This window comes from Channa argus, chromosome 4 (assembly GCF_033026475.1).
Source record: "Channa argus isolate prfri chromosome 4, Channa argus male v1.0, whole genome shotgun sequence".
Taxonomy (NCBI): Eukaryota; Metazoa; Chordata; class Actinopteri; order Anabantiformes; family Channidae; genus Channa; species Channa argus.
Window position 1 is genome coordinate 19,483,719 of NC_090200.1, and position 26,755 is coordinate 19,510,473.

General features: G+C 39.7%; 1 protein-coding gene across 1 annotated transcript in view; it reads left to right on the forward strand.

Annotated features, from left to right (window-relative positions):
- trim44 (tripartite motif containing 44) overlaps positions 1-25,422 on the forward strand; it is a 44,743-nt gene extending 19,321 nt beyond the window's left edge. The window contains exon 6 of the mRNA XM_067501794.1: positions 20,937-25,422. Coding sequence (XP_067357895.1) covers positions 20,937-21,021 — 85 coding nt within the window. The 3' untranslated portion in view covers positions 21,022-25,422. The remainder of the gene's footprint in view (positions 1-20,936) is intronic.
- The last annotated feature ends 1,333 nt before the right edge of the window (positions 25,423-26,755 follow it).

Consider the following 26,755-nt stretch of genomic DNA (forward strand, 5'->3'; position numbering starts at 1 on the left):
TATCCCTCTAAAATGTAATGCGACTTTCTCTCAAAAACTAAAGAAAGTCATGACCAGGGTTGTTGCATAGTGCCAACTGTGACAAGTTTTTGTTTGGTCAGCCAGTAGGATGACTCTTTAGCTGTAGAGCAGATGAAAGCAAGCTTAGACCCAAGGGTGAAATTGAGCTAATAGTGCCCTTGCTCAAGGTTAATATCAACAGCTCTACACACAAGCACACACTCTCTGATATAATTACTCCCCAAGTTCCTGACATTGCCTTGAAATGCACTAGATGTAGAATCAGCTGTGGTTAGTTTATAATGACATACCTTTTGAAAGCCTTCCTTTGGAGAGGTTATTAAAAAAAGAAAAACGAAAGGTATAGCTTAATGTGAAAGTTTATTATAATGGTTATATACTAAGTATTAAAGTTGAAGTAAACAATAAAATGAACAGAAAAAAATGGAACTGAGGTGAATGTGGTGAAGATATAAAGAAAGAGCGGGAGGGGAAAAGATTTTGCAGAAGTGGATGTTTAGAGTTATGTGCAACAGGATACAGACAGCAAATTGATTATTGAGCAGAAACACTAATCCGCTGTCTGAGCCCCATATCGCTGGCGTAGACAGAGCATCCCCACAGGACTACAATCCTGCACCCACACGCATCTTGCCTGGACTTCTTCATCAACACGATCCCTCGCCTCTCCTCAAGTTTCTTAACATAGGTGCTCCATGCTGCCAAGATTTGTCCTCCTCTCAGTTTGAATCTTGCTTTACTCCCCTCAGCCAAACATCACATACTCACCTCTAATGTGATCCATTGCAAATTTCACTTTCATCCTTCAGCCTAATCCCCCTAAACTCCATTGTGAACTATTATACATACATTTTATATTTCCTAATTGGTAAATGTATGTATGAACAAAAATGTGTTGCTTCTTCATATACCATTTAATTATATATGTGCATTTTTGTATGCATACAATAAAAAATGTGCTCAATGGTGTGTGGTGCCATGTAGATTATACTAACAATCATTAAATGCAGCAATTACATCAATTTACTAGCATGAACCCTCTTTGATAACATTAGGCAACATTACATCTGGAGTCACTATAGGCACTGATAAGTCGAGACATGAGTGTCTTTGTCCATCTAATTACACACACACACACACACACACACACACACAAAAGAAGGCTGGGGAGAAAAGGCTTATTGCTGCAGTACCACTTTAATTCTAGAAAGCCACTTTTATGTTGTCTCTTGAGATAGTGGAAGTGCTTAAGTGAGAAATAGATGAAAAGACAGTGAGACAATCAATGAGAGAAAAAGAGATGTACACTAAGGGGTTCCACTCACTAGACTTAAATTTTGTGTTCTGTTGGGACCTTGAAAGATTATTTTTAGTAGACATGGAAGTGTTTTCCCTGTTTTATTTTGCGGGGGGGGGGGGGGGGGGGGATTCTACAACTAAAAGATGTTGGCTTGGGCATTTTGGAGTTTTAACTACCAAGATGGAGTCATTGGGGCACTTCTCAAAAGACTATTTCGATACTTTTCATCCTTATGTATGATTTTAACAATAAGAGTAAATCAGTTAGTAAGCTGAAATAAATGCATTAGAGTTATGGGTGTACAGATTTAGAGTCTCTTTTTTGATGTCTGCCTATAATTTTCAACGAGGAAAAACTGTGAAGTTTTTTTTATTTATTGCTGTGGCAAATATGTGCATTCCTGACAAATATCCAATATATAAAATAAAATTGCATATTAGGCTACAAAAACATACAACAAACTGGCCTCTTCCTCATGTTGACATTACCCCACACTTGGTGCATGATGCTAAAACGTATCCATGTGTGTTTGTATAAAGACAAACTCTACTTGCTTAGCCTTGCTTTGCGGCTGTAATGGAGCTACAGTACAGTAGATATCAATGTTACCATAAATTCACTTATCGTTCATAAAGTTATTTTTTTAAATTAATCCATTGGTTGCACCATACTAACTGAATATTAATTGAATCCTTGCTCCAACATAAATTGTTGCATTATACAAATAGTACCTATGGCAGCTGGATCTCTGAATCATTGCTCTGAATTCTGTTGTTCAATAAAACAGGAACAATCAAAACCTTAAACTCTGAGTTACTCTGTTTTTGGCTTTTTCCTACCACTACCACAATTATACCAATTTATAGAAATGCAGATAACAGTCAACGTTTGTATTGTTTAACCTCCAAAAGTAATGAATCAAAACAGTCCTCTTTGTCTCAGGCTCCATCTCTTGTCTGACATGCAGCCTGCTGTTTATTTCCCTCCCACAGTAAGACTTTAGGTTTCATATCCTGTAACTCGACCATAAAGCACAGCACAAAATAGGATGGGCCTTTTCATGGATGAGAAGAGAGATTTCCTTGCAAAACAGAAACAGTTCAAAACTTAGTTGTTATTGATTGGCTAGTTTCTCTTAGTGGTTAAATCAGTGTCCGAAAGATTTAAAAAAAAACACTTATTTTAAATAGTAAAACCTTTGTACATACCTGTTAACACACTGTCTAGTCTATACGTTTTGGACAGCTACAGTGTGTGTATGTATATGGGTGTGTGTATAGTGATACGCTATTCAGGTCAAACCAACTAAGAATTGCATGACAAAGAGAAATAATGAAATAAATGGAGCACATTGATTTTAAGGGGCACATATTGTGATCATTCACTTTGTACCAGGATCCTGCCTGTTTATCTGAAAGACTTTTATGTTATTTGCAGATAGAAACTATTAAACCAGAAGAGTGAAGAAATAAGACCTACAATCTGTGAAACCCTGGGGCCTACTATATACAAACATGTCACCACTGAGGAAGAAAGAGAAAATGATAGTGGAGAATGGTTGGAAAATATGCATACATAACAAATGAAGGAAATAAAATAGACAAAAATAAATGATGCAAGGAAAGTGGAAGCTTTAGCTGACAGTAACTGCCTGATTTAAACAGAAAACATCCAAAAACTACTCTAGCCAGAAACACGGAGTGTTTTGGGGGTTCACTAAAAAACATTTTATTATCAACAAATTGATAAGAAGAAATGACATTTTGAATATTCACACATGTGCAAGTTTGTGTGAGATATGAAACCATCCTGAGCATATAAGTCCACAGTGTAATCACACAGAAATGGTAAAGCCCCGTGGGGAGCGTAGCACTAACAATTACATTACAAGGACTCCCCATTCATCGCTCCAATCATGCAGTGCTCCACTGTATCTTAAAAGCTCCTGGGTACTGCTTTTCTTACTTACTATGCATGCATGCCCCGAAAATACACACACACAACCTGTAAGTGGGCACATACTGTATTTATTTTCTGTCTTTTGCATACACTGTTTTTTTCTGTGTTCACGTGACTATATTATTTTAGATTTTCTTTTAGATTAGATTCAACTTTGTCATTACACATGTACAAGTGCAATGCAATGAAATGCAGTTTAGGTCTAACCAGAAGTGCAATAGCAGTTGCATTATAAACATGTATATACAAATAAAATGATCTACACTTTCTGCACTTTGGTCTATGTCAAATTAAATGAACACCAAATAATGATTTATATTAATGCAAATAGCATTTTCTCTCTCTGTTTTTCATTTTCAAAATATAGAGATCTCACTTTGCACCTTTTAGTTTTATCATTTCATGAGCCACCATGCAGACACAAGGACACGCGCACAGACACTTCGTCATTTAATAGTGCATTCTGGCACAAATCTTAAATGGCATTTACCTTAACCACTCAATCGGTTGTTAACACATATAACAGTGGAGATTTTTTAAAAAAATCTTATTTTTATTTAAAATTGTACTATGTAGCTACATCACCACCTGATCCTTCAAAGAAAAGTATGAGTATAGTAGCTCACTACTAATCTACTACATTGGGAAAAGCTATCAACAGTCATAAATGATATGTATTACAAAATCTATGGGTTATGTCCCCTGTTTCTAGTATTAAACTATCAAAATCTTTATGCCTGTATCTTTTTTTCCCAAACCTCTACCAGTAACCCTCCATTAGTGGATGCCCACTGAAAGTGGGGCACACACTTTCACCAAGTGAAGTCTGTAGACTCCCCACCATCACCGTGTAGGTTCTTCTTGTATACACAATCCCCAAAAAAGGGGGCTGACATGGAAGAGAATAGATTATTTGGGGGATGGAGCTTATTGTTCTGGCTGAGCTTGTTGTCTTTCACTGGGTGAAGTAGATGGTTGAAGTAGATTGTGAAGCAGAGAGGTGTTGGGGGACCATGGCCATAGTACACAGTACAGAGCTCAGAGATGAAGGCAAAGGCAAATTGGGAGGGAGCTGTATTTCCTCTAATGAAAAATTTATACCGCCTGCTACAAAAGGAGCCTTTGTCCCATTCTGTGTGTGTTTGTGTGTGTGAGTGTGTTTGTGCCTCAACATGCCCTCATTCAATAATTTAAACAGTTTCAGCTGGATTTATCTGTTTTTCCGTGCATTTGTGTGCAAGGCCCAGAAGCTTGTTATGGCTCCACTAAAAACTCTTTATTAATACACCCTGCCCTCACCCTGTCTCTCTCTTTCTCACTCAGGCATGTGAGAATGTTTTTAGAAGACGTTTTCTAACTTTTCTATGCTTTTTCTTTGTTTTTCTTCACATGTAAGTGCTGTGAATAGTGCGTTGTTGGTGTCGAGACATTTCAGGGAGTTTTGTGCATGCATATGTAGTAAACCAGCATTTGCTTGTTCAGTGTGTGCTCTGCTGGTAAGTTTACCAAAGCAAGCAGAAAACATGACATTAAGATCGTACGTGGTTTCCCTTGTTTAGTGAAGTCCTGTTGTTTGGCAGCAGGAGAAGTTGTGGGCCACAGCAGCATTAAATCTGCAGCTAGGATGGATAGCATTGAGGAGATTTTTCTTTCTTGACAGTGAACAAGTTGATTAAGAGCAGTACTGTTGTGATTGACACATTTGTGTCGCCTCTCGCTCACCTCTCACCTAGTACGAGAGCCACCATGTTAAATATTTCTTCATTAATCAGTGATGATCTGTTCCTGAAAGAATAGTCACAGGAAAATAGTGTCTCAAGATTGTAAATCATCACTGTGAAAGATGTTGTTTGACACAGCCGGCCAGTCCATATGATCCTCAGTAAAAATACAAGAAAATCAATATGGTGTTTAGCTTGGAAATTCATGACTTTTACAAGGTCATTTTTGTAAAGTGTTTTGGCTGTGTGAGCAGGCGGAAGGAGTCACACAGAGTTAGTCTGAGGAGGCAGCAGAGACAAATCAGAGTTGGAAAAAAGTGATGAATATGTAGACACAGTCTATGACAGTGATGAGGATGTGATGGTAGAGGACAGTGTTTTCAACATTTCAGCTCAAAAGGAACACAGACATATCTTGCTAATGACTTTGAGACCAATCTAGGAGCAGTGGGCATAAGCAGACAACAGTCAGGGTCTGACTCCAGCATGGGGGAGGAGGACAGTGCTATAAAGTCAGCCACTCTCCGGAATAAGGTTAAGGAGTCAAACACATTTAAATGTTTCAATAAAAAAACAAACACATTGAGTTGTTATAGTTGAGGGTTACTTTGATGATACATTGTTTTTTTTTTTATTTCAGGAACACAGATTTTACTGACCAAGGAATCTACAACTTAAAAATCGAACAAGAACTGCGTTATAGTCAGGAATGACAAACAGCGTACGACAGTGTCTCCCGTCCTGCTCTCATTCGTGTTTCTTCTTACTTCCTTCCCCATGAGTCCTTTTAAGTGGTGTCTTCAGTCAGTTTGAATTGGGCCTGATGTGTCAGGAAAGGAGCATTTCTGTTTGACTTGATAAGGTGAAGGGTATTCATGTGACTTTTGTTCAGGAGACAAACATTGACAGTTTAAATGAGACAGACTGAAGAAGACGAGCTGGAGAAGCACAGATTTTGATAGACTCCCGATGGAGTTGTATACAGCTTTCTGGTCTTACCTGAGTGTTGACTTTTTATTGAAAGTTTTAATGACATGTCTTTGCCCCAGAGCTGCAGGAGAGCAGTTCTGACTCTGTTGCCAAAGACGGGTGACCTTGAGGACTCGACCAGGCTCTCTGTTGTGTGCAGTCTTTAAACTCTTCTCTAAAGCCCTGGCCAAGAGGTGATAGACCATGTCATCCACCAGACACAGACTTACTGTGTGCCCAACAGGTCCATCTTTAAAAATGTTTAATAGGAAAAGACTTTTCTGTCTGGTTTTAATCAATGTTGAATAATATTGATAAGTTTGTTTCTCAGTTTTAGAATTCTGTGTTTAAAAGAGCTACTTATGATTATTTCAGTGACTGATCCTAATAACTTTGACCTATTGCTATTGGTTATAGTTATTGATTAAAAAATATTAATAAAATATATCTCTCTTCTTCTTTAAATCTTGCTCTCTCTCTCGGCCATCACCATTCCACAGAGGTGGATCCAAGGTCCCAGATGAATGCAAAGCAAATACAGGCTAAACTGACAAATAGAGAAACATGCATTTAGATGATAAGCGAGTAGAAGCATGCATAATTCATGCCACATTTGCAGTGTTCCTCCATTTATTATTATTTTTTTTTAAGATGTCACTCATTTGTGTTTTTGTATGCATTTCAGTATGTGGGGACATGTGCACGTGCATATTATAGAGACTGTCAACACTACCATGACTCACATCAAACAGGTTTTGGAAAATGGGGGGAGAGGAGTGTTTGCAGAGGTGTAGGTAGATAACTGTGAGCAGTTCTGTTTGCTTTGTAGTTTGTGATGACTAATGGCAGTTATTTGTTTGTCCTGAAACTTTTCCTGAATACAAATGAGGTAATTCTATGTACAAAAAACACACCTGATTTAGAGGTGGGATTGTTTTAGCACAACCCATCTATTTTATTTTGGCATGTGGGAGCTTCTAGATTCAATCTGAACCTTCGACTGCAAGATGACGGTTCAAACAGCAAGATGGAAAATAGAAGCTGTCTAATTGAATCTCCTGTTAAAGTGGCAAGTATAAATCACAAAAGTGTACGGCCTGTCAAAATGCGAAGAAGACCAGACAGGTAGGAATGTATTTTTGCTGACCAGACATGGCAGGTAGGAAAGTATTTTCAAACTAATGCATTCTTCTGATATTGGATTTGACTTCAGTAGGGATAAGTTTGAGTTCAGAATTTAGATTTTCGCTAGAGCTAAGGTGGCACTGCTGCTGGATTATGTAGTAGTTAATTTCCTACAGTATGGGCTTCTGGGGTTGGGGAGACGGTGTATAGAGGTTTGACCAGGGCTTTAGGAGGGCTTCTACTATTGATCTTTTGTGTAGATAGATATGAGAGCTCCACCGAGTGCTGTGGGTGTTGACTGTGAACCCAGAGAGCAAAAAGTCTGTGTTAAGTGCCTGTGATGATTTCAAGGCTACAGTGCAGTAGAATCGAATTACAGCTGTGTTTCTGTTGATGCTCTGAGGTGAGATTTTTAATCCATGTGTATGAAATACATCTCTCTCCCGCAACTTTTCTCTGCCTTTCTACTGCTGTTTTTGTTGCATGTGTGCAAATGTGTGTTTCTACTCGCACTCACATTGTGCCCTCTGCCTGTAAGCATGAAGTGCTTTGCTTCTGAGGATCAGTGTCAGCATGGTGACTTTATAGTTTAGGAAAAAGAGTGATTGTCAGTTTTGTTCTACTGAGAATGAAACGCTGGTAAGAAGTAAGATTTAACAATTTAACAAGGAGCGCCACAGAACTCTTTAAATATTCACTATTGTTGAACTTTGCCTTGAAATATAAAAAGGCTAGATTTATCACAAAGAAATGGGTTCAGAACCTTTGTAATTCATATTCATAAATCATATATTAGGCTGATACTCTTATCCAGAGGGACTTTGTTCACAATATTTGTGTAATAACAACACTTTTAGATGCCTAATAATAAAGACATCCAACTAAGGAGGTGCTTATCAAAAAAAAAAAAAAAAAAGATACCGGGGTAGCATTTGTAGGTAGCTTTTGGGAATGTAATTAAGCACAGCTATGCTGTAATCAGGCTGAGATTAAATGAGCATAATGTGTAACCTGTAGAGATGTCTTTCTATTTCAGCTAGGAAAAAGCTGCTAAAGAGGAAAGAGTGGGAGAAACTTAGGGGGAAAAGGGGGAAAGCACACTAAGTGTTGTGGGAAGGAAAAGGCGTGAAAAATGAAAGAAAGCGTGGCAAGTCATATTTCAGAAGGCTGCAGTGCATAAGACAGCAACAATACTTTAGTCTCTGATGGTAAACTTCAACATGCTTCTGGGTATGAGAATTTTATCTAATCTAGTGGTCCATATTTTGTTATATCTGCTTTAACAAATACCCTTCCTGATAACCTTGTGCTATCTAATATGTAGGCCAGTGTTCACCCTCATACGGAGTCACCTAAACTGAGAATCCATGCTAACTTTTTCCAGGTTTTGCATTCCTTTACTATATTCTGTGAGTGTAAATTAAGGCAGAACATGTCATGTTTATGTCACATCATAAAATGTGTTGATGTCTTATTATCTACTTCATTATTTATGAATACAGAACAGCGTGTCTGTGTGCTGCATCCACTTCTCCCTGTCTGTCTTGTTAATTCGTTTTCTCTGCACCTGCTCTCTAAATTTCCCACCCAGACTTCTCTAGCTGTCCCATTTAATAACCACATTGTCATACGGGCCTATCTGGTTTGTGTATATTGTTAAGAGAAAAGGTGGGAAGAATTAGTAGTGTTATAAATAAAGCACAGTGAATGTAAATTTGTTAATTACAGCTCCGTTTCTAACAACAGAAAGTTCTGATAGGAGTGTCTGTGTGTTGAGTTTGATGGAAATGGTGTATATTTATGCAAATGTGCAATTATTTAAAAAGAAGAAAGCAAGAATACACAAACAAGTGAGACAAACATGGTTCAGGAAGTGCAGAGAGGAAGAGTTGTCAGACAGCGGGAGCCAGATGTCTGCATCCAAAGAATCTTATTTATCTCAATCATATGTTATAATACATATGGCGAGATGCAGTTCTGCTGTAGCGGGTGCGAAATGACCTTCTTTTCCCCAGTTTCCTATTAATGAGAATTTTATAGTCCTTTGTGTGCCATGCTCATAAAGAATGTGAAGTTGACATCATGCCACAATGAATTTTCCTTTTTGTGTGCCATGTTGTAATGACTCCCCTGCCTTCCTGTTGATAATAAGTTGGAGTCTGTGCTTTAACATTTTCATTTTTCTTTGCCACTATCTACATCAGATTTGGATGATTGAAACAACTTTGAACCGAATGATAAAAAAAATCTACCTAATGTAACAGCCACGACACAATCTTAAAACAAAGGTTGATTGTCTTGTGTTTTGTTGCATCGGTTCTGATCACCAATATTATTGCAATGTCGTCTAGAGGGATTTATAAAACTAAACATCTGTAATCCATTCATTTAAAACCCCAACTGTCACCCTCATTTTTGGACTGACCAACATCATTTACTGGACTGTTCTTATTTTGGTGCTCGTGAACTGCTTATCTGGAATGAACATTTAACATCTGGACTTTACAGTATTTATTAACAAATCACAATGTGGTCAGCTAAAATCACCAACTTGAGCAAATGCCAATCAGCCATTTGCTAATTGTTCTGATGGGCACATCGCAATCTGTAGGCAATCTGCTGGTTCTTGTGACACTTGTTTGCATATGAGAACAATGCTGTTTATCTTGGGCACAGCTAATATGACATACTGAACAGAACGTGGACTAGGCAATTAGAACTCCCTCTTCTCCTGTCTTGTATCTTGTCAAAAAATTGCACCCATTTACAAACAGGAAAAATAGGTTCTCTGGAAACTCTTTGCATATTCCCTCTCCCTTTCCCCCACATCATCTCTCTCACACACACTGTTCTTCTATTTTCTATCCACAAGGCAGATTGTCATACTTGATCTGTAGAGTTTATGCCTTGCAACCCATCATGCATGCAATGCTCAAGCCCACACAAGTAAAAGTGTTCAAAAGATGTCACACTGTGCATAAACATTCATTATTCATTCTAGAAACCACACAAATACACATTCACACAGTTAGGGTAATTAGTGGAGAGACAGAGGAACTAGGCAACCAGTGCTTCACACAGATAGGAAGGTGCTCTCACACACAGATGCCTTCCTCTCACTGTCTGACCTACCATGTTGCCCTTAACCACACGCACACACATTGTGTTAGCCTTTGGGTGGAATTACAGGTCTGATTTCAGCTTGGTGGAGATGTCTGAGGATGATAGCAGCAGGCTGAACCAAGGGGCAATGAATCAGTGCCTTATCAAACCTCGGGCCTTAGGTATGAGCTGTCAACACAGAAACAGCACACGTACATTCACACCGTTGCACAACATCTACTTCCCACAGCAGCAACGTCACAACATGTGTCTTGACGACTCAGCAGGGCGGTTGTCAAGATCCTCTCTCCCAGTCCACAGGCTGTCCCTCTGTTCAGTTATTCTCCCAGTGAGAGGAAGGAGGAATGTGCAAACGCTAGTATGTTTTATTCAGCAGCCTCAAGACAAGCTCTGACACCACATAGATTTAGATTATTGGCTAGAGAGGAATGAGGAGATGGTTTTAACTTAACCACATCAGGATTCTAATGGGGGATTTAGCATGGGCTTTCCAAAATCACCTCCATCCAAAATAGTTCTTTGAACGGATCTATGACAATGAAAGATTAATTGCCTTTTCTAAACTGGATCCAATTAGCAAATATATTACTTTGCATTTTCGATCTCACTCAGTGGTCATATTTGAAAATGAGCCTGACTGTCACTGCCTATGATGTTTTTGTGAATTATGTCCACACAGGGGAAGACATTGCTATTTCTAAGGATCTATCTCAATTGGAATTGCTAACAGTTTGATTATGAAATATCCAGGACACTCACCTTCCAATAAAGACAGGCTATCATGACTTTTGTTTCACAGGATATATTTGTACATGTAAACGTTTATTAGCACTGAGAAGCCCCATGACTGTGTTTCACTGTGTTACAATGCTGCGTGTAACTGTGTTGCTTCTGCAGTAACAAAACAAGTTTCTGTCTTAAACCAACTGTAGATGTACTGTTAATACATCTGCATTGTAGCGTCACATTTGCATTTAGAACTTTTCTTGAAAGTTGTTTTTGTGTGTGTGTGTGTGTGTGTGTGTGTGTGTGTGTGTGTGTGTGTGTGTGTGTGTGTGTGTGTGTGTGTGTGTTCAGGGGGGTTGGAACTGTTTCTCTTTTTGTTTGTTATAGGAGAAAGATCTTTGTGCTGCACCCTGAGGGAAGTCCTTTATTCTGCAATGTGTTTAACATTCTGAAAAGAATAAAAATGCAGAGGGATGGATGAGGCATATGATACTTTTATCAGACGAGATGAGAGCTGTGACAGTCTGGAGCCCAGGTTTTCTGGGCTGTCTGTCTGGGTGTCCTTCACACTGAGGGCTTGGATGACAGGGCTTGGATGCAGGAGAGGGGGAGTGTTCATGTGACAGAAGGCTTTGCCTAATAGCCAGTCTGTTCTTCGACTCTGTTTTTCTCTGTCTCATAGGCACATGCTTTTTTTTCCCCTTTTTCCTTTTCTCTCCTCCTCCTATTCTCTGGCCATATGTGCCTCTGACATCTCCCCATCTCTTGATAGAGGAGATTGCCAACAGAGGAGGAGTCAGTATCATTGTTCCAAGTGTGGAGTAAACAACTTTTTAATTTTAAATCTTTCCAGCGTGATCCTGATTCAGCTTGTTGAGGCACCTGGACAGTTCACTGATTGAGATGGTGCCGGCGTGTCGCTGTTAGAAAAGAGGATTGTTTGAAAGAGACAATGGGGGGCAGCCCTGCCAGCCTGCCAAGTGTGTGGGCACTGCTGTGACCAGTCAGTCTTGATAATAGCTGTCTGGCCCCAGGACAGAGCCAGCTCAGTGGTCACATGACAGTCTGTGTAGATTAGGCTAGGAAGAGCTCCATTCACTGACCCTGGATTGATGGTGCTTGTGTTTTTGAGACGGGGGAGATAGAAGAAGGCATTATCGGCATAGGCTAATGAAGACCAAAGTAGAAAGATAAAAGAAAATTTTTGATAAGGAAATACAGACATGGCAGGATGAGAGACAGAGATTGGCCAAAGAGATGAAATTACTCCCAAGCTGAAGTCACAAAAGAAGGGATAGGGGTGGAAGAATGTAGGAAGCCTCAGATAAAGGGAGCGTAGGAGCAGCATAGGCACTCACTGTTTGTTACCTGTAAGCTAAAGCCAAGCAATTTCGAAGGACAGACACAAATTTATCTTTCCAATGGGTTTATTCTCTTTTTGTCCCTTTCGTGCGCTTGATATCCAAACTTCAAAGGCATATTAGATACTACTTTTTTTTTTCAATTTAAATCAGAGACATATTCTGTGTTTAAAGTTTGTGTCAAAAAAAAACATTTGCCAATGGGTGTAAATGGTTGTCTGTCTCTATATGTGGCCCTGCGAAGACCCATCCAGCTTTTAGTCCCACCTTTTATCCAGTGACATCTGGATGTTTTAAATCTATTTTTTTTTTTTAAATAATGTTTAAATAGATTTTTAGGTCATTCTGTAATTGAAAGATCAGTTCAGCTTTTAGAACTTTTGTAGAATGCAATTGAAACATTTCATCCAGACTGTTAATCACTGGCCACCTATTAAGCCTTAGCTCAGGATCGTAAATTTTGAGCAGCACCATTCTCAGGATGGGTCCTTCAACAGCGAAAAAACCTAACAATACAAAGTTCTTCATTTCGTCAGCGTAAGCAATGGTGCTAGACCACAGTGAGCCATTAATTTTATCCTGTTTCTATAGGGATCTGAGTTTTACTGTGTTTTACAAATGAAAAGCTGTGTATTTGTAACGACTTCAAATGAATAATAGCAGATAATGACACAGGTTAACCTCCTGAAGATCAAATGTCTTGTTAGCAGACTAAATCCAGCATGTCTCTCCTCTATTACCCATTTCTTATACAATGGGGTATAATTAAGGTGATTCCATTATCTCCTCTTTACTCTCCTCTAAGGAATCTTCTAAACGTCATTCATTGCCATTTAATTTGGGACCAAGAGTTTAATGGCCTTGGCAAATTAGAAGCACAGTCCTGTGCCTACACATGGATGTGCTGTTCAGGGGCAACTGTTGATTGTCAGATTGCATCTTGGCTAAACTGAGATCCATATAGTCATATGACTAAACCACGTCACAAAACGGATGCTTGTCTCCATGTTGAATTTTATTATAATTTTATTTTGCTCCTAATAAGCAGTTTTCTTTTGGTGGGCTACATGGATGCGATTTCTGCAGTACTCCTTAGTTAATTCCTGAACTGCCCCCATGGCCGCAGAAACTGTATAATCACTAAAAGGCACAGTGTAAGATTAAATCTTTACAGAGGTTTAATGCTTTTGTCTGAATTCCTCTGTACGATTAATGGCATTTACCTATGTCAATGTGAGCACAAAATCAGTTCATGAAGTAATGGTGGTATTCATTCCGGCTCACACCCGCCGGAGCAAAGACAAACCCGTGTGATTATTCTGATTGGCTGAGCATTAAGACACAATTTTATTCCACATCACTGACCTTTCCGCCTCATTGTGCGCAGTCTGTATGCAGGAAAAGGCCTCCTCACCATAATACATGCATCGTGTAGTGAGTTTTTCTGCACGCAAACCTAGGTTGGAGAGGTGCACACACTGGACGTCCTGAAATTTTAAAACAATAGCATGCATGAACATGAGTGTGAATGAGATCTACTTGAAGCGATATATCTAGTGGAAGATGAGATGGTTTTATCCTTGCTGCTCTCATTTTGCTCTGATGAATAAGCTGCAACGAACAAGGGTCATATTGAACACCCACTAGCTTTCTGTAACCTCTACCTTCATACATTGTTACTCACCTAGTCTCTTCTTCTGATTAACTGATTAAGTCTTTAGAACAGCAAGAGAACATCATGGGTGACACAGTCCCACTAAACATCATGAATAGACCAGTGACTGAAAGAGGCAAATTGTCACAGTTTGTAAAAATTACTCATTCAGGTCAGAGTGTGTGTCATATAGTTGTTGGCTGATTGCTTTCACCCTTTTCTACTGCTCTTCAGGCAGTAAGACAGTCAATAATTCATTTCATGTTCATTTTTCACATATTTGAGAAGTCCCAAAATGAAATGCAATTGCAAAAATCCTCACATGCTTACTTCATAATTGATACAAGAGAACACAGTTTTCTTGGCTTGATCAGGCATTCAATTTAGACAAAAGTGTTAAATTATACCAGTATCGTATTTCTTGAGTGTTTGGAGCTTGCTGCAGCCAGTCAGGATGTCATGAGTGTAGACAGTTATATTTCCTGGGGAAAATAATCTCCTCAGCCCAATAAATCAGTATGTAAACAAAGCCAACGCTGCTGTGGCTGTGGCTCAACAGGGGTTGTTGCACAGATGCTGGCTATAAAGAGATTTCACAGATTTATCATTAAAATGACCGCAGAGATTTGACAGCCGTGTGGGAAGTTCTTGGTCTCATGGAGGAAAAACAGTGCTGTGGGTGTTCTCTTTGTCTTTCTCTGTCTGTCTCCAATGCATTGGAGAACATTAGATATACAGACTAATTATCAAGTTAATAAATGGAAATCAGAGCAACCCAGAGCTTTGTGTTCGCAAAAGTAAATCAGTTATTCAAACCCTCATCAAAACCAAATCCTGTGTGTCACTGGTTTAAAGTCAAACAGTCAAACAGTCCTGAATACAAGCTGTGACTTATCCTCCCTGCCATTTACATCTCCTCCTACACCTGCACAGCTGGTAGCACCTGTGCCCACATACAGTAGCAGCCTCTCAACATGGAATCATAATAGTCCTCACTTCTCAAATACTACTGTCATATTTGCTCAGGATTTCTGCCATCACAGGACAGGAGCTCTGTTACTGGAGAATTATTGTGTATCAAGATATCTTTAAATACAAATATAGCACAGTTTAAATCATTTAAAATCATTGAGGACATCCACTGATTTAATATAAAATCTCCCCATTAGATGAATAATTTAGGACAAAGAAATAGGAAATAGGAAAGAGCTGAAACATTTTTTCTGACCTCTCTACCCTGCTCTCTGGAGGTGGATTATTCTCCCAGAACCTTGAGTGCAGCTCACCATAACCCTTTAACACACTTTGATTAAATCAGACAGGCTTCATGTAATGATCACAGTTTGTGCAACTCATATGAACTCAAAAGGGAAGATGTAGCTTAGAGCACAGGCAGTAACATTTTAGAAATAATAAATTCTAAAGGAGTCAGCTCTAAAATAACTCCATAATAAATAATAACCCCAACTGAAACTTTATGTAATTAATCAATTGCAGAAAGCTTCTCTGCCTTGAAATAAATTTATTTTTATAGAAGATTCAATTATTGCCCAGTGAGTGTCTTTTATTTTTTACCAAAATCTGCTGCTGTTTTCCTTGCTTGTGCAAACATATTGTATTCAAAGGAAAGGAAAGGAAATAGTTTGCAATTGGATGTATTCTTATATTGCACAATAGCAGGTGAGGTAGCTACACTACATTTCAGAAAGTTCTCAGGGCCTCATCTCATAAACATTATTGTTTTTTGTGTTCTTGGTAGTGTTCTTGCAGTGTTAAATTATACTGATTTAGCCCAGGATCCAGTTCCCCTCATGCATCCATGTTGTCCTCCTTTTATTCTTTGTTCTTCATCCTCATGACGCTCCAATCAATTGACTGCCTTTCTCAAGTCATCTATCTCTTTGTTGCCCTCCTCCGGCTTTCATTCGGATTTCTCCTCATGAATAATCTGTATCTCACCCTCTAGCTGGCAAGATCATCATGGTGTAAAGTGTTGGGGGGTTTACAGGGGTGCTCTTAATGAAAGTTGTGTGCAGGCACTATTTGTAAATTACACGCCCTGGATAGAACTGTTAGGTAAAAGTCGTGATTGTAAATCCTTAGACAGAAGAAGGGAAGTTGGCAGACAAGATGGTAAGAAGGAGAGAGAGACAATGAACAATTAGATCCAGCAGAGCATTAACACAGGCCGTAACTCATAATAGCCAACATCATGTCTTTCCTTTTCTTACATTGAAATGCAGTGTACAAGTTATTGTTTTTTGTTCACATTTCATTCCTCATGTCATTGCTCTACACGTTTCTCTTTCCCTTTCACCTCCCTCTTACCATATCACCATCATATCTTATCACAAAGCATTATGTAAAGTTAAATCATCCGGTAGAAGTGAGAAATTTTATTCCATTAAGTGGCAGAGTGCACTGCTTCATTGGATGGTAAAGGGAAGAGTCTGTCCTCGTGGGTTCTATTAATAACCATTAAGGATCCTCTCTTATTAGACCAAACCTTATAGGCCCCCAGGGCTTGGGAAATGGGCCTTGTCATCTTATGTGATGGAGTATGCTTAGATGGTATCACCACTGTTTGTAAATGCAAATTGCTATAGTTATTTCCTGCCTGAAAATAATAATGCCACCATGCCTATGCATTCAACCTCTTTGCTTAATCAAGAGGAACCCCACTCCACTATCTGCAACCCTCAGTTTGCTCTTTAGCTCCTCCCTTCCCTCCCTCCATCTTTTTACATGAAAACACACACACACACACACCTCTTACCCATTCAGCAGAACCAAGCTACTGCAGTATGATTATTCACATGGGAGTGTTTCCGGATGATGAGTTAGGAGTCCTGGAGCTTCTCTGCCAAGAGCAGGGAATTCAAACTTAATCAGGGCAAGAACCCCTCCTTTCTGTTTCTACCAGAGAGCTCCGCGAGGTTGAGGCCAAAACAGGAATGAAATGAGAGACAAAAGTCAAAGTGTAGGGGGCATCATCCACATTCCCTCTCTCTCTGTTCCTTGCAGGGAGCCCAAGGTTTTTTCCCATGACCAATGGGTTCATTTTAGGGCTACTGAACAAACTTTTGTTTCACGCAGGGAGGAAGCTCTTGCTAGATTAGCTTTGTTCTCCTCTGTCAGTCCTGTTAGTCCTATCGAACCTCTTATCTCCCCTCAGAACACCCAAAAAGCCCACTTTTCGACATACAAAGGCTGTTGTCCATCCATCAACTAGGAGTACAGCCATTTACCCCGCAGCCCAGAGACAGTTCTCTGTGGCAGCTCTACCAGACCTCAGCTCTCCCCTGTCTGCAGGCCATGGTCACACAAAGGGGAGGAGGCAATGATAGGCCCTGATCAATAATACATGGACTGTGTTAAAGCTTATGAATAAGTCATGCATGGAAAGAACCCAGTCATCAGGACGCACACACACACACACACACACACACACACACACACACACACACAGCAAAGTGATCTTTTACTTTGGCCAGGGAAGATGAACACACATAAAAAGAGAACAAAAGAAGGGCTTTAACTTTGAAGGGAATTTATCACCCACCCACTGACATTTTGTTGCATGTTCCACTCAGTCTTTTCTTTCTTATTCATTAGCATTCTCTCTCTCTCTCTCTCTTTCTCTCTTTCTCACTCTCTTGTCCCACCACCACCAAGGCCCCCCTTCTCTCTCTTTCTCTCAAGTAATGGCCTTTTTCCTGCAGGTGAAATAAATAAGTTATTACATCCATGTGTCCTAAGGCTTAGCAACGACCATCTGAATATAAATAGTTCATTTGCCTCCCTAGTTGAAGCCTAGCTTTTTGCTGCCATATAAATATATTTGTAATTACTTCTTTTTCTTTTTTTTTTCTTTTTAACAAATACCAGGGTGACTGTTGTGGTTCACTGGAGATGCAAGATGAAATTGCCTTACACAAATAAGTCTGCCAACATTTTACCCCAAATGCCATCTCAAACAGGAGGGAGCTGTGTGAGAGCATGGGGCTTAGCTCAGTGCAGACTACTGTCTGCTGTACTGACAACAAAGAGTGAACAGCTTGTGTGATGCTGTAGACAATTTGAATACTGAGTAAGATTTGTGTGGTGGATGCAAGTGCAAAAGGTAACTCTGCCAAGATTTTGAATAGGAGCAGCACTTTTGGATAATTAATGTCGCGGATATACACCTAAGAGAGATGCTATAGCTTTACAGCTGCAAAATCTGTATTTATGTGTATGCATTCTGTCCAAAATCATTTCTATTGGCTCTCGTAAATTGGTACTTAATGCCAATGTGTGTGTTTCTAAGTTTGTGTGTCTGTATGCACGTTGTTGCTGCGTTGTTTAAACACATAAACTTTTTGTACAGATACTGTAGCTTGAGCACAGGTTATTCCATTTATGTCTAAAAGGCTAATTTGAATGCACTTATAGGTGTTCACCAGTATGCCTAGGATGCATTCATGTGTTCTCACATATGTGGCTGCTCTTTGATGAGATGCCCTGTTGCGAGTTTGTGTTGTGATGATGTGCTCCTTGAGGAGGTGCAGGAGAAAAGGAGGAGGAAGCAGGTCTTTGTTTCTGCCAACAGAAGTATGTCAGACAGGAATACTCAGGGAGCAGCGCTCAGAAAGATATTTCTGCATACCGATGTGTAGATTTATTTTTTTTCTCAAAGAATGTGCTGCATACAGCATGAGCAGGAAAAGCATCTAAGGTGCTCTGAGCTGCGGAAGTACAGAAGAAACGCTTCCGAAAAGCAGAGGGTAGTAAAAATGTACACAATATTATCAGATAACAAATGTGGAATTTACTAATTACAGTAGCTACTTAAATGAAGATATGTTTTTATCAAGGATTTTGTACAGAAACAAAGACAACAGGTTTTAGACAACAGGATGTTTGCATAGTGTATGATAGATTACCAAATCTGAGGCGAGTCTCCACAAAAAACATAAATAAAGAGCACTGAAAAACCTTTCATCCATGAATAATAGAATGCAATGCAATGAGCTTGACCTATGGCTAACCAGATTTAGCCATCATTTATTTTTAATTATCTAAATGGATAACAGTATGTCAACTGTATATATAGCTTGATAGGAAGTTTAAAGTTGTTTTCTCAACCCTGCAAACACACACAATCTGAAAATAGCTGAGGCTGAGGGATTGCCTTCAAGTTTTATATACACACGTTCAATGGCCAATCTAATGCAATCCATACAGCAGCTCTGCCATGAGTTCTACTTTAACAAGATTATAATTTCTCCCTTTTAAATTGAAACTGTCAGAAAGGTGATGACTACTACGTATTTAAAATTGAGGTCATAGTGGGTGGTGGAGTCATACTGGAGTGCACTGTATAAAGGGTCAGTTAAGAGGTGGTTCTAAAGTGTTAACCCCACCCCACCCCCCCCAACCACCCACCCACCCCCTTCATTCCTTAGGGTTAGACCTTTCTATTAAATTTGTACCTGACAATAAAGTTGAATCAAATCTAATCTGAAAACTACATACCAGTAAGAAAGAAAAAGCCTCTAATATAAAACCAATAAAATGCGGCTACGTCCTCAAAGCTAGGTGCCATGGTCCATCATCTGCCTGACAGCTGACAACACTGAGGTCCAGGCTGAGTGGGCACTGGAGAATGTGATACATGTCTGTCACTCTGCTAACACATATCCTGGCAAACAACAGGTTTACTAAAATGTTAAATGCTAAAATTATTAAAATTCTTAGCACAAGGCTTTAGCCCCACCCTTGTGCTTTCTATGCTCATAGAGCCACTAGCATGGCTGTAGGCTCTAAGGCTTTAGGCAAATTATAACAATCCCTTGCAGATGTAAATGTCTAGATCTTTTTGTGTTATTTCATACCTTGGTGTGAACACTGCATTCAACTTAAACTTCTATGCTCTCCATCCTATTTTGTAGAACAGACTGCTAATTATTTTATTATTCAACTTCTTAATTCTCTCAGTTATGTTGGTAATTGTGTTACATACCAATTTGTGTAGGAAATAATCTTGCTTTATATAATTTACCGGTTACTTTATTGGTTGTCATTATCCACTCTCCCTTCAAATGTAATAACCAGAGGCCAAAGCACCTGCACTGTGGTTATATACTGGCATTGCTGCTTAATTGGTAGTGAGAAAGCAAATCTGTAATATCCCTTTGCGCCAAAAAAACTCAGCTAGCAGTGAACTTGTCCTTTTTCCTCCAGTTACTCCTGTGCTATAATATTATACATTAATATGACATCAAAGATTTGTTTCTTTAATCTCTTCTTATTGATTTTTGCTCTGATAAATGACAGTATATTCACAAATCTAAATGCAAAGTAACTGTCCAAGGTCATACACTTTGATTATTTTAAAAAACATCTGAATAATGAAATTAACTGGCATAGCTCTAAAGTGTAGTGAATCGCATTGAATTAAACCCGTCCCCATACAATGTGTGTTTAGGAAAAATGCTGACATAAAGTCTTTTGAAAAAGCAAGTGGTACTGTAGATTTAGGGAGAAAATCGGACTATGAAAGATGAAGAGGGGGATGAGAGATGTTACCAGAGTGGGTTGCTTCTCAGACAGGAGCAATGCTCTATCACCCTTACAACATTGTCCAATTAGAGCATATGATTAGTGTAGACTGTCTCCAGTGAAATTGAATCTATCAGCCAGGCTCGGATTGCTACAGGTCCCTGCAATTTAGCTATCACTTTGTCTCTGTCACCACAGAGCTGCTAATATAAAACCAACAGAATGGATGATTTCTACTTAAGGCGCAGCTTGATTGAAGCTGATTACATTTCACAAAGGTTTATTATATTTCCATAATATGTGCGCATGGTGGAAGGTGCGTGGGTGCGCTGTGTGTGTATGCGTGGCGGCATGCAGGGATTTGTGGAAGAAAAAAGAGATGGAAGACTGGAAGTGATCTGATATATTTTTACTTTTGTTTCCCTCTCTGTCAGAGTACCAGAACCGAGGCCAGACCCCATGGACCCACGGGACTTTGATGACAGTGATTCTGGACCATCCATGGAGCATGCCCCCTGATACCAGCAGAACAGACTCTTACTATTTTCACCTGCCCTTCAATGTCTGCTTCAGCCCTGTTGAGCTGTCAGGCTGGCCCTCTCTCTCTGTCAGCCATCTCTCTTTCACTCCCCCTCCCCCTCCCAGAGCCCGCAGGCACTCAGCTGACCTTGAAGAAAGATGCAGTTACAATTATGGAAGGCCAAGTCTTTTCTGCTCTGAAACTTCTTTAATTCCTCACTGGCTGTAACTTTCTTTAATTGAAGCACGCAAGTTATGTGCAATCAATTACCATCAGGCTCAATTTCCACAGCCAGTCAGATCCTTGGCTTACTGGTGAGCCTGGCTGACTCAGAGACGCAGCTCGGGTAGGCAGCCGAGCAGAGCATCTGGTAAACCCAACAGATGTCGGGAATGGGAAATTTTGTGACACGGTGCAGTTCACTTTTCATTTATTCACTACATCAAGTCGGTTGTGTCATTTTGACAAACACTCTGAAACTCTGGAAAAATTGTGAGATGCCTTATATTGTCATAAGGGAAAATAATAGTAAGGTGTTTTGGAAAACTTATTTTGATGGTTAAAAAAGAAACATAAGTGTCTCTAGTTTTAGTTTTTCCATCATCCTGTTGCCTTCACTCAACCTTACTCTACATCATCTGCCCTACATGCCACTTTTTGTATGCTTGCAGATTTGTGTACACTTCCTTTTGTGTGTCAGATCTATTATCAGTGGTGGGGGACATTTTGACACATATTGATTGGTGAATGTTGCTGAGTCTTTGTTAGGTGAAAATCGAACTGTAATTTGACTGTGCAAAATAGCACCCCCACGGTATCAGCTTTCTGTGTACTGTAACGTAAAGGCTCATTACTCCTGACCAATCTGCAGTGCATGACGGATTACAGTCCAGACAAGCGTATGCACTTTCTACCTTGACCCACTCAGCCATAGCTTTTCTCCATGATGTACCGCCTCAAGTCTGTGTGTATCAGCAGTTTGTTTTTAATATGATTAATGTTGTTGCCTTAAATTCCAAATTGAAAGCAGTGTCACCCCTAATATGTGGAACATGGCTGACAACAACATGACTTCACTATTGTAGCACTGAACTAAGATGCACTGAGAGGTGTATACCTACCCAAGGGAAATGTTTGTGTGTCAACAGCCTATTGAAATAACGCCAATCACTTATACTTTATTCTGGTGTAACAGCAGAAAGGTGTCTGGCTGTCTTATGTTTTCTCTTGTTCTTATTTGTCTATTTTTGTCTGAAATCTATAAATAAACTGTTTCTCAGATTGGATTTTGAAGATGACATCCACATTTCCACTTTAAGAACAGTTCCCGCGTTATTTGTGTCTAGAAAAACACTGCAAACACCTGAAAACTGTCAGTCATCCTTGACACTATTATCAGAATACCTTAAAGGCATGTGACAATGGATGGAGACAGGAGGAAAGATGAGGCGGGGTAAAGGAAGGAATTCAGGAAGCCTTTCTAGTTTCCATCAAATTTCAAAGCAGAAACCAATCCAGAGAGGACTGGGAGTTGGGGGAAAGGGAACAATGGGGTTATGGTACACAAAAACTCTTTAAGACCTGTGCTTTTTCACAGATACTTTTAAAATCAGACTTTTCCCTTTTTTTTTTCTGTTGAGACCCAGAGAAGCCAGAACCCACTTTTCATTAGCTCTCAGCCTCAATCAGAAAGCCTTCTTCTCTGTGCCTCCCATTCTTCTTTTGTACGTGTCTTCTTTTGCCTTGTCGGAATCCCAACATGCGACACACTTTGATTTCAAAACCTGTTCTTTACCTGAGCTGATTCGTCAAGCAAGGAAGGATGTTGACTGCAGCATGTCCTATGTCTTCACATTGAGATATTGACTCATTTAGCCAGTGGTCATTTCTGCCTGGGTGGTAACACATCTGGGTTTGAATTTTCTTGTGAGCTTGCCTTTACAGAAATAATGGGGCTTAATGATTTACCATAAGAAGCATCGATCCTCAGCATTCACTAAGCCACTGCTGGCTGACCAGAGCACTCAAACCCTTTTAGAGATTTTTTTTCTTCTTGTGTTTTAGTGTGACTGTTAAATTGATTTAAGTTAGCTCAGAAGAGCCATAGACAGATAGAAGCTCCCGTGCTTTCAAAAGGAGGCTGGTAATAGTAAAATATCATTATCATGTCATCTGTCATGCTGTCCAACGTGATCAAAGATATAAAAACAAACCTAAGGGGGAACAATGTGCCTGTTGTCTGGGGAGGAAATGGAGAGGAGAAGATTGTCTGATGTCATTTAGCCAGGGAGACCACAAAGGTTCCCTTTTTTCCACACCTAATTACACCTGCTCTTCCAGATTCACTTCATTGAGTATGTTCACACAGAGGCAAAGATGCGTAAGTAAACACAAGCACAGCCGTAAGACCTCTGCCATCCTGATGGGCAAAAAGAGACAATTTGTGCATTTGTATTGACATGAATTAATTGCTTCATGGGTTGTGAGATTGAACAAGCTACGTGATGTGCCTGCTAGTGGTGATGCAGCTTTGATTGCTGCTTTTAATGGAGCCTATTTTTCTTTTGTCATCATTTAAAAGACAGTTGGATTCTGTGACTTTGCAGTAATAAAACTGCTCCACCACACACCAACCCAATAGGACGTGCCTTAATGGTTCTGTTTATTAGCATGCAAGGGCTGGAAGAGAAACGGAGAATTTCTCTAATAATAGACAGTTGTAACAGATATATGAGCAGGTTTGTGTGTGTTCTTACATGGTTCTACTTGGTGAAGCCCAGTCTAACACATTTGACCAGTTCTCCTGACAACTTTTCAAGGGCCTGTTTGAGGCTTGAAACTTGTTAGAATTAGGTTTTGGTGAATATTAAGCATGTAGATGTGGTGGAAAACATGCTAGGAAAAGTCAAGCTGTCCTTACAGGTTTAGTGGACAAACCTGCGTATGAATGGGTCCGTTGCATATCTGTCTAAATGTATGTGCTTTCAAATGTTTGAGGAAATGTATATTAGCCTGAGAAAAATGACCCACACCTCTGCCCTTGCTCCGATTGCATGTTCTTGTACCATTCAAGAGATTGTATTGCTTGTATCACAGTAAATGCCCTTTCTTATTCATCTTTCCTCTGGGGCTGTTCACACACACACACACACACACACACACACACACACACAGGGAAATACACCAGCCAGAGGAATGTAAGCCCAGATTTTTGCTCTGAGTTTTATATTTCTCACTGTTTGCTTTGGGTTCAACTACTCACCCAAACCAGACATAGCTAATTCAATACCAGAAATAAGACTCAGAGATATACAGTAGTCACTGTTTGATTTTAGCTTTTTATCCTGTGGTTAAACATGCTTAGGATGCATTTTGGATACAAAATGGGCGAAGTGGCAGACAAACATGGTGGCTAATACTATTAGAACTTCTAAAACCCACCCAATGTGTGGATATTGTGTCACTTGTGTTTATTTCTAGTCACAACTTTTACCTGCAACCACACTATTGTCTCTATTTTAAGTAATATGTTCAACAAAGGACTTAAGCACCTTTAAGAAGTGCTAACATGGAATAAATCAATCTCTTTCCAGTCATCTATTTTTGGCTCTAATGAGATAAAATCTGGGGAGAAGATGATGCAGATTGTAGACCATCCCAGACTGAGTGACAGCAGGAATCTGTCAGAGGTGGCATGTACAGATACTTGTCTGGCAGCCTAGGCTCATGAACAATGACTGGGTGGAGAAGAACCGGGCAAATCCGTCTCGCTTCTTGACAGCCTAGATCACTCTCACATCCCATAGTAAGCAAAGACACCTTTGGGCTTCTGTCTCTCAACTCTGTGCAATCTTTTCCTGTCGGAACATCTCACAAGGACAAGTTAAAGAATTGTACAGTAAGAGAAGAACAAATGAGCAGGCTCATAGGGGGGTTTAGAATTAAGCCTGCAATGGGGAGACATTAAAGTGGTCACATGCAGGGTAATAGAGATGGGGATCATGATGGCGTGGATGCAAAGAAAAAGAATCAGGATGCTTAGTTTCCTCCAGCTGATAATGGAACATGCCTCTGAATAAAATGAATATCCTGCCTAGATAACACCTACTGCTGTTCCTTCTGGGAGCTATAACACATTATACTCCTCTGTCACAGCTGTGATGAATCATCTTCACAACAAGGATGAATGTAGAGAAGTGGGAGGCAAAGTATAGAATTTGCAGGCTCACTCTCCAAAGTCTCTGCCCAAAGCTTTGGGGAAGTAAAAACAATATACAGTATACGTATACTGTGTAGACTGCAATGACAACATAGTACATTACATTTCTTGGTTTACTTTAATATGTCTCTGTCTTTATGAAATCCAAATTATATGCAACATTAAAATCCTCGAGATGTGAGTTTCCATGTTTCTTTTTACCACACTTTATCCACTCATGTTTTCCCCTCCATTTCTTTCTCAGTCTCCATTCCTCCTCATGCCTCTCATCATTCATGCCGTGTACGCGGTCTGTCCCTTTCTGGTTGCCCAGGCTCCTCCGGAGCTTGTTAATTGCGTTGGTGACACATATCTATGTGTGAAGCAGCAGTAGTAATTGTTCTGGCCTGGCCTGAGGAGAGGAACGGTGCTGCTGTCTGGCCTCCAGGTCTGCCCCAAGGCTACGACATTAGACACATGCTTCCATGTTTGATGAGATGGAGAGCATTAACAGTTTTATCGGGTACGAGGTCTACCATCAAACTTGTACTGCTGTCCTCATTATGTTTGCCAGACTATAATGCATGTACATTTATAACTACTGTACATGTTTGTGTTGTTTTGTTTTGTATAGTTCCCCAGTGGCTCGAAAAGGGGTTGTTCATATTGTGGTGACCTTTATATTACAGCAGGGCCTTCATGTTATCCGTTCAGCTTATTTGTTTTTCTTCACTCTAATAGAGGGAGATCAAATGCTATCGTTTTGCATAATTTGTAAACCCACATGCAAGCAAGAGTGGCAAACCTAAATGCCCGCTGTTGGTCGAGCAGCTTTTTCACAGTTAGCAGCTTAGTGTCACAGGCCCCCATTCATCAATGTGTCTTGGAATAGACAAGAGATTCTCTTTAATAAAAGGCAGCATTTGTGAAGTCAGTTTATATTTTATACAGTAGAGTCCCAAAACATATGCAGTTTGATTTAGTAAGTGCCTTTAGGACCTAGCGAGCCCTCTAAATGTCAGTTGGGAGCAAAAGATGCTGGTTTCTGTCTTTTTTTCCCTGTGGATAATTTAATTCTGAAAGTCTTGTTAAATACCATTGCTGGTGGCGCCCGGGCTCAGACACATGCTGAGCCTGACCTTTAATAATAAGAAGAATTAATGTGACTGGATGCTCGTTCAAACACGCCACCATTTCATTATCATTATCCTAATGGCAACTCATATATTATGGTTAAAGCCAAGCCTGTTCACTAAGTTGTGGCCCTCTAATTTGTGTCATACACAAAGCTTGAAGCATGAAGAAAGGATTCTATATACAGTCTGATTATGACTCAAGTGTGAATAAACACATACTGACTCTCAGACACAAGCTGGTTATGTATTTATTTATTTCTTTATGGGCTTATCAGATGGGCTGTCAGAGAGCATATTTGTATGGCATCTTCTTTTTACCCGCTATCTGCCATGCGGGCACAGGGCAAGAGTGGTCGCATCTCATGTAATTACATACTTTTTTGGAGAATGGCCTTTGCA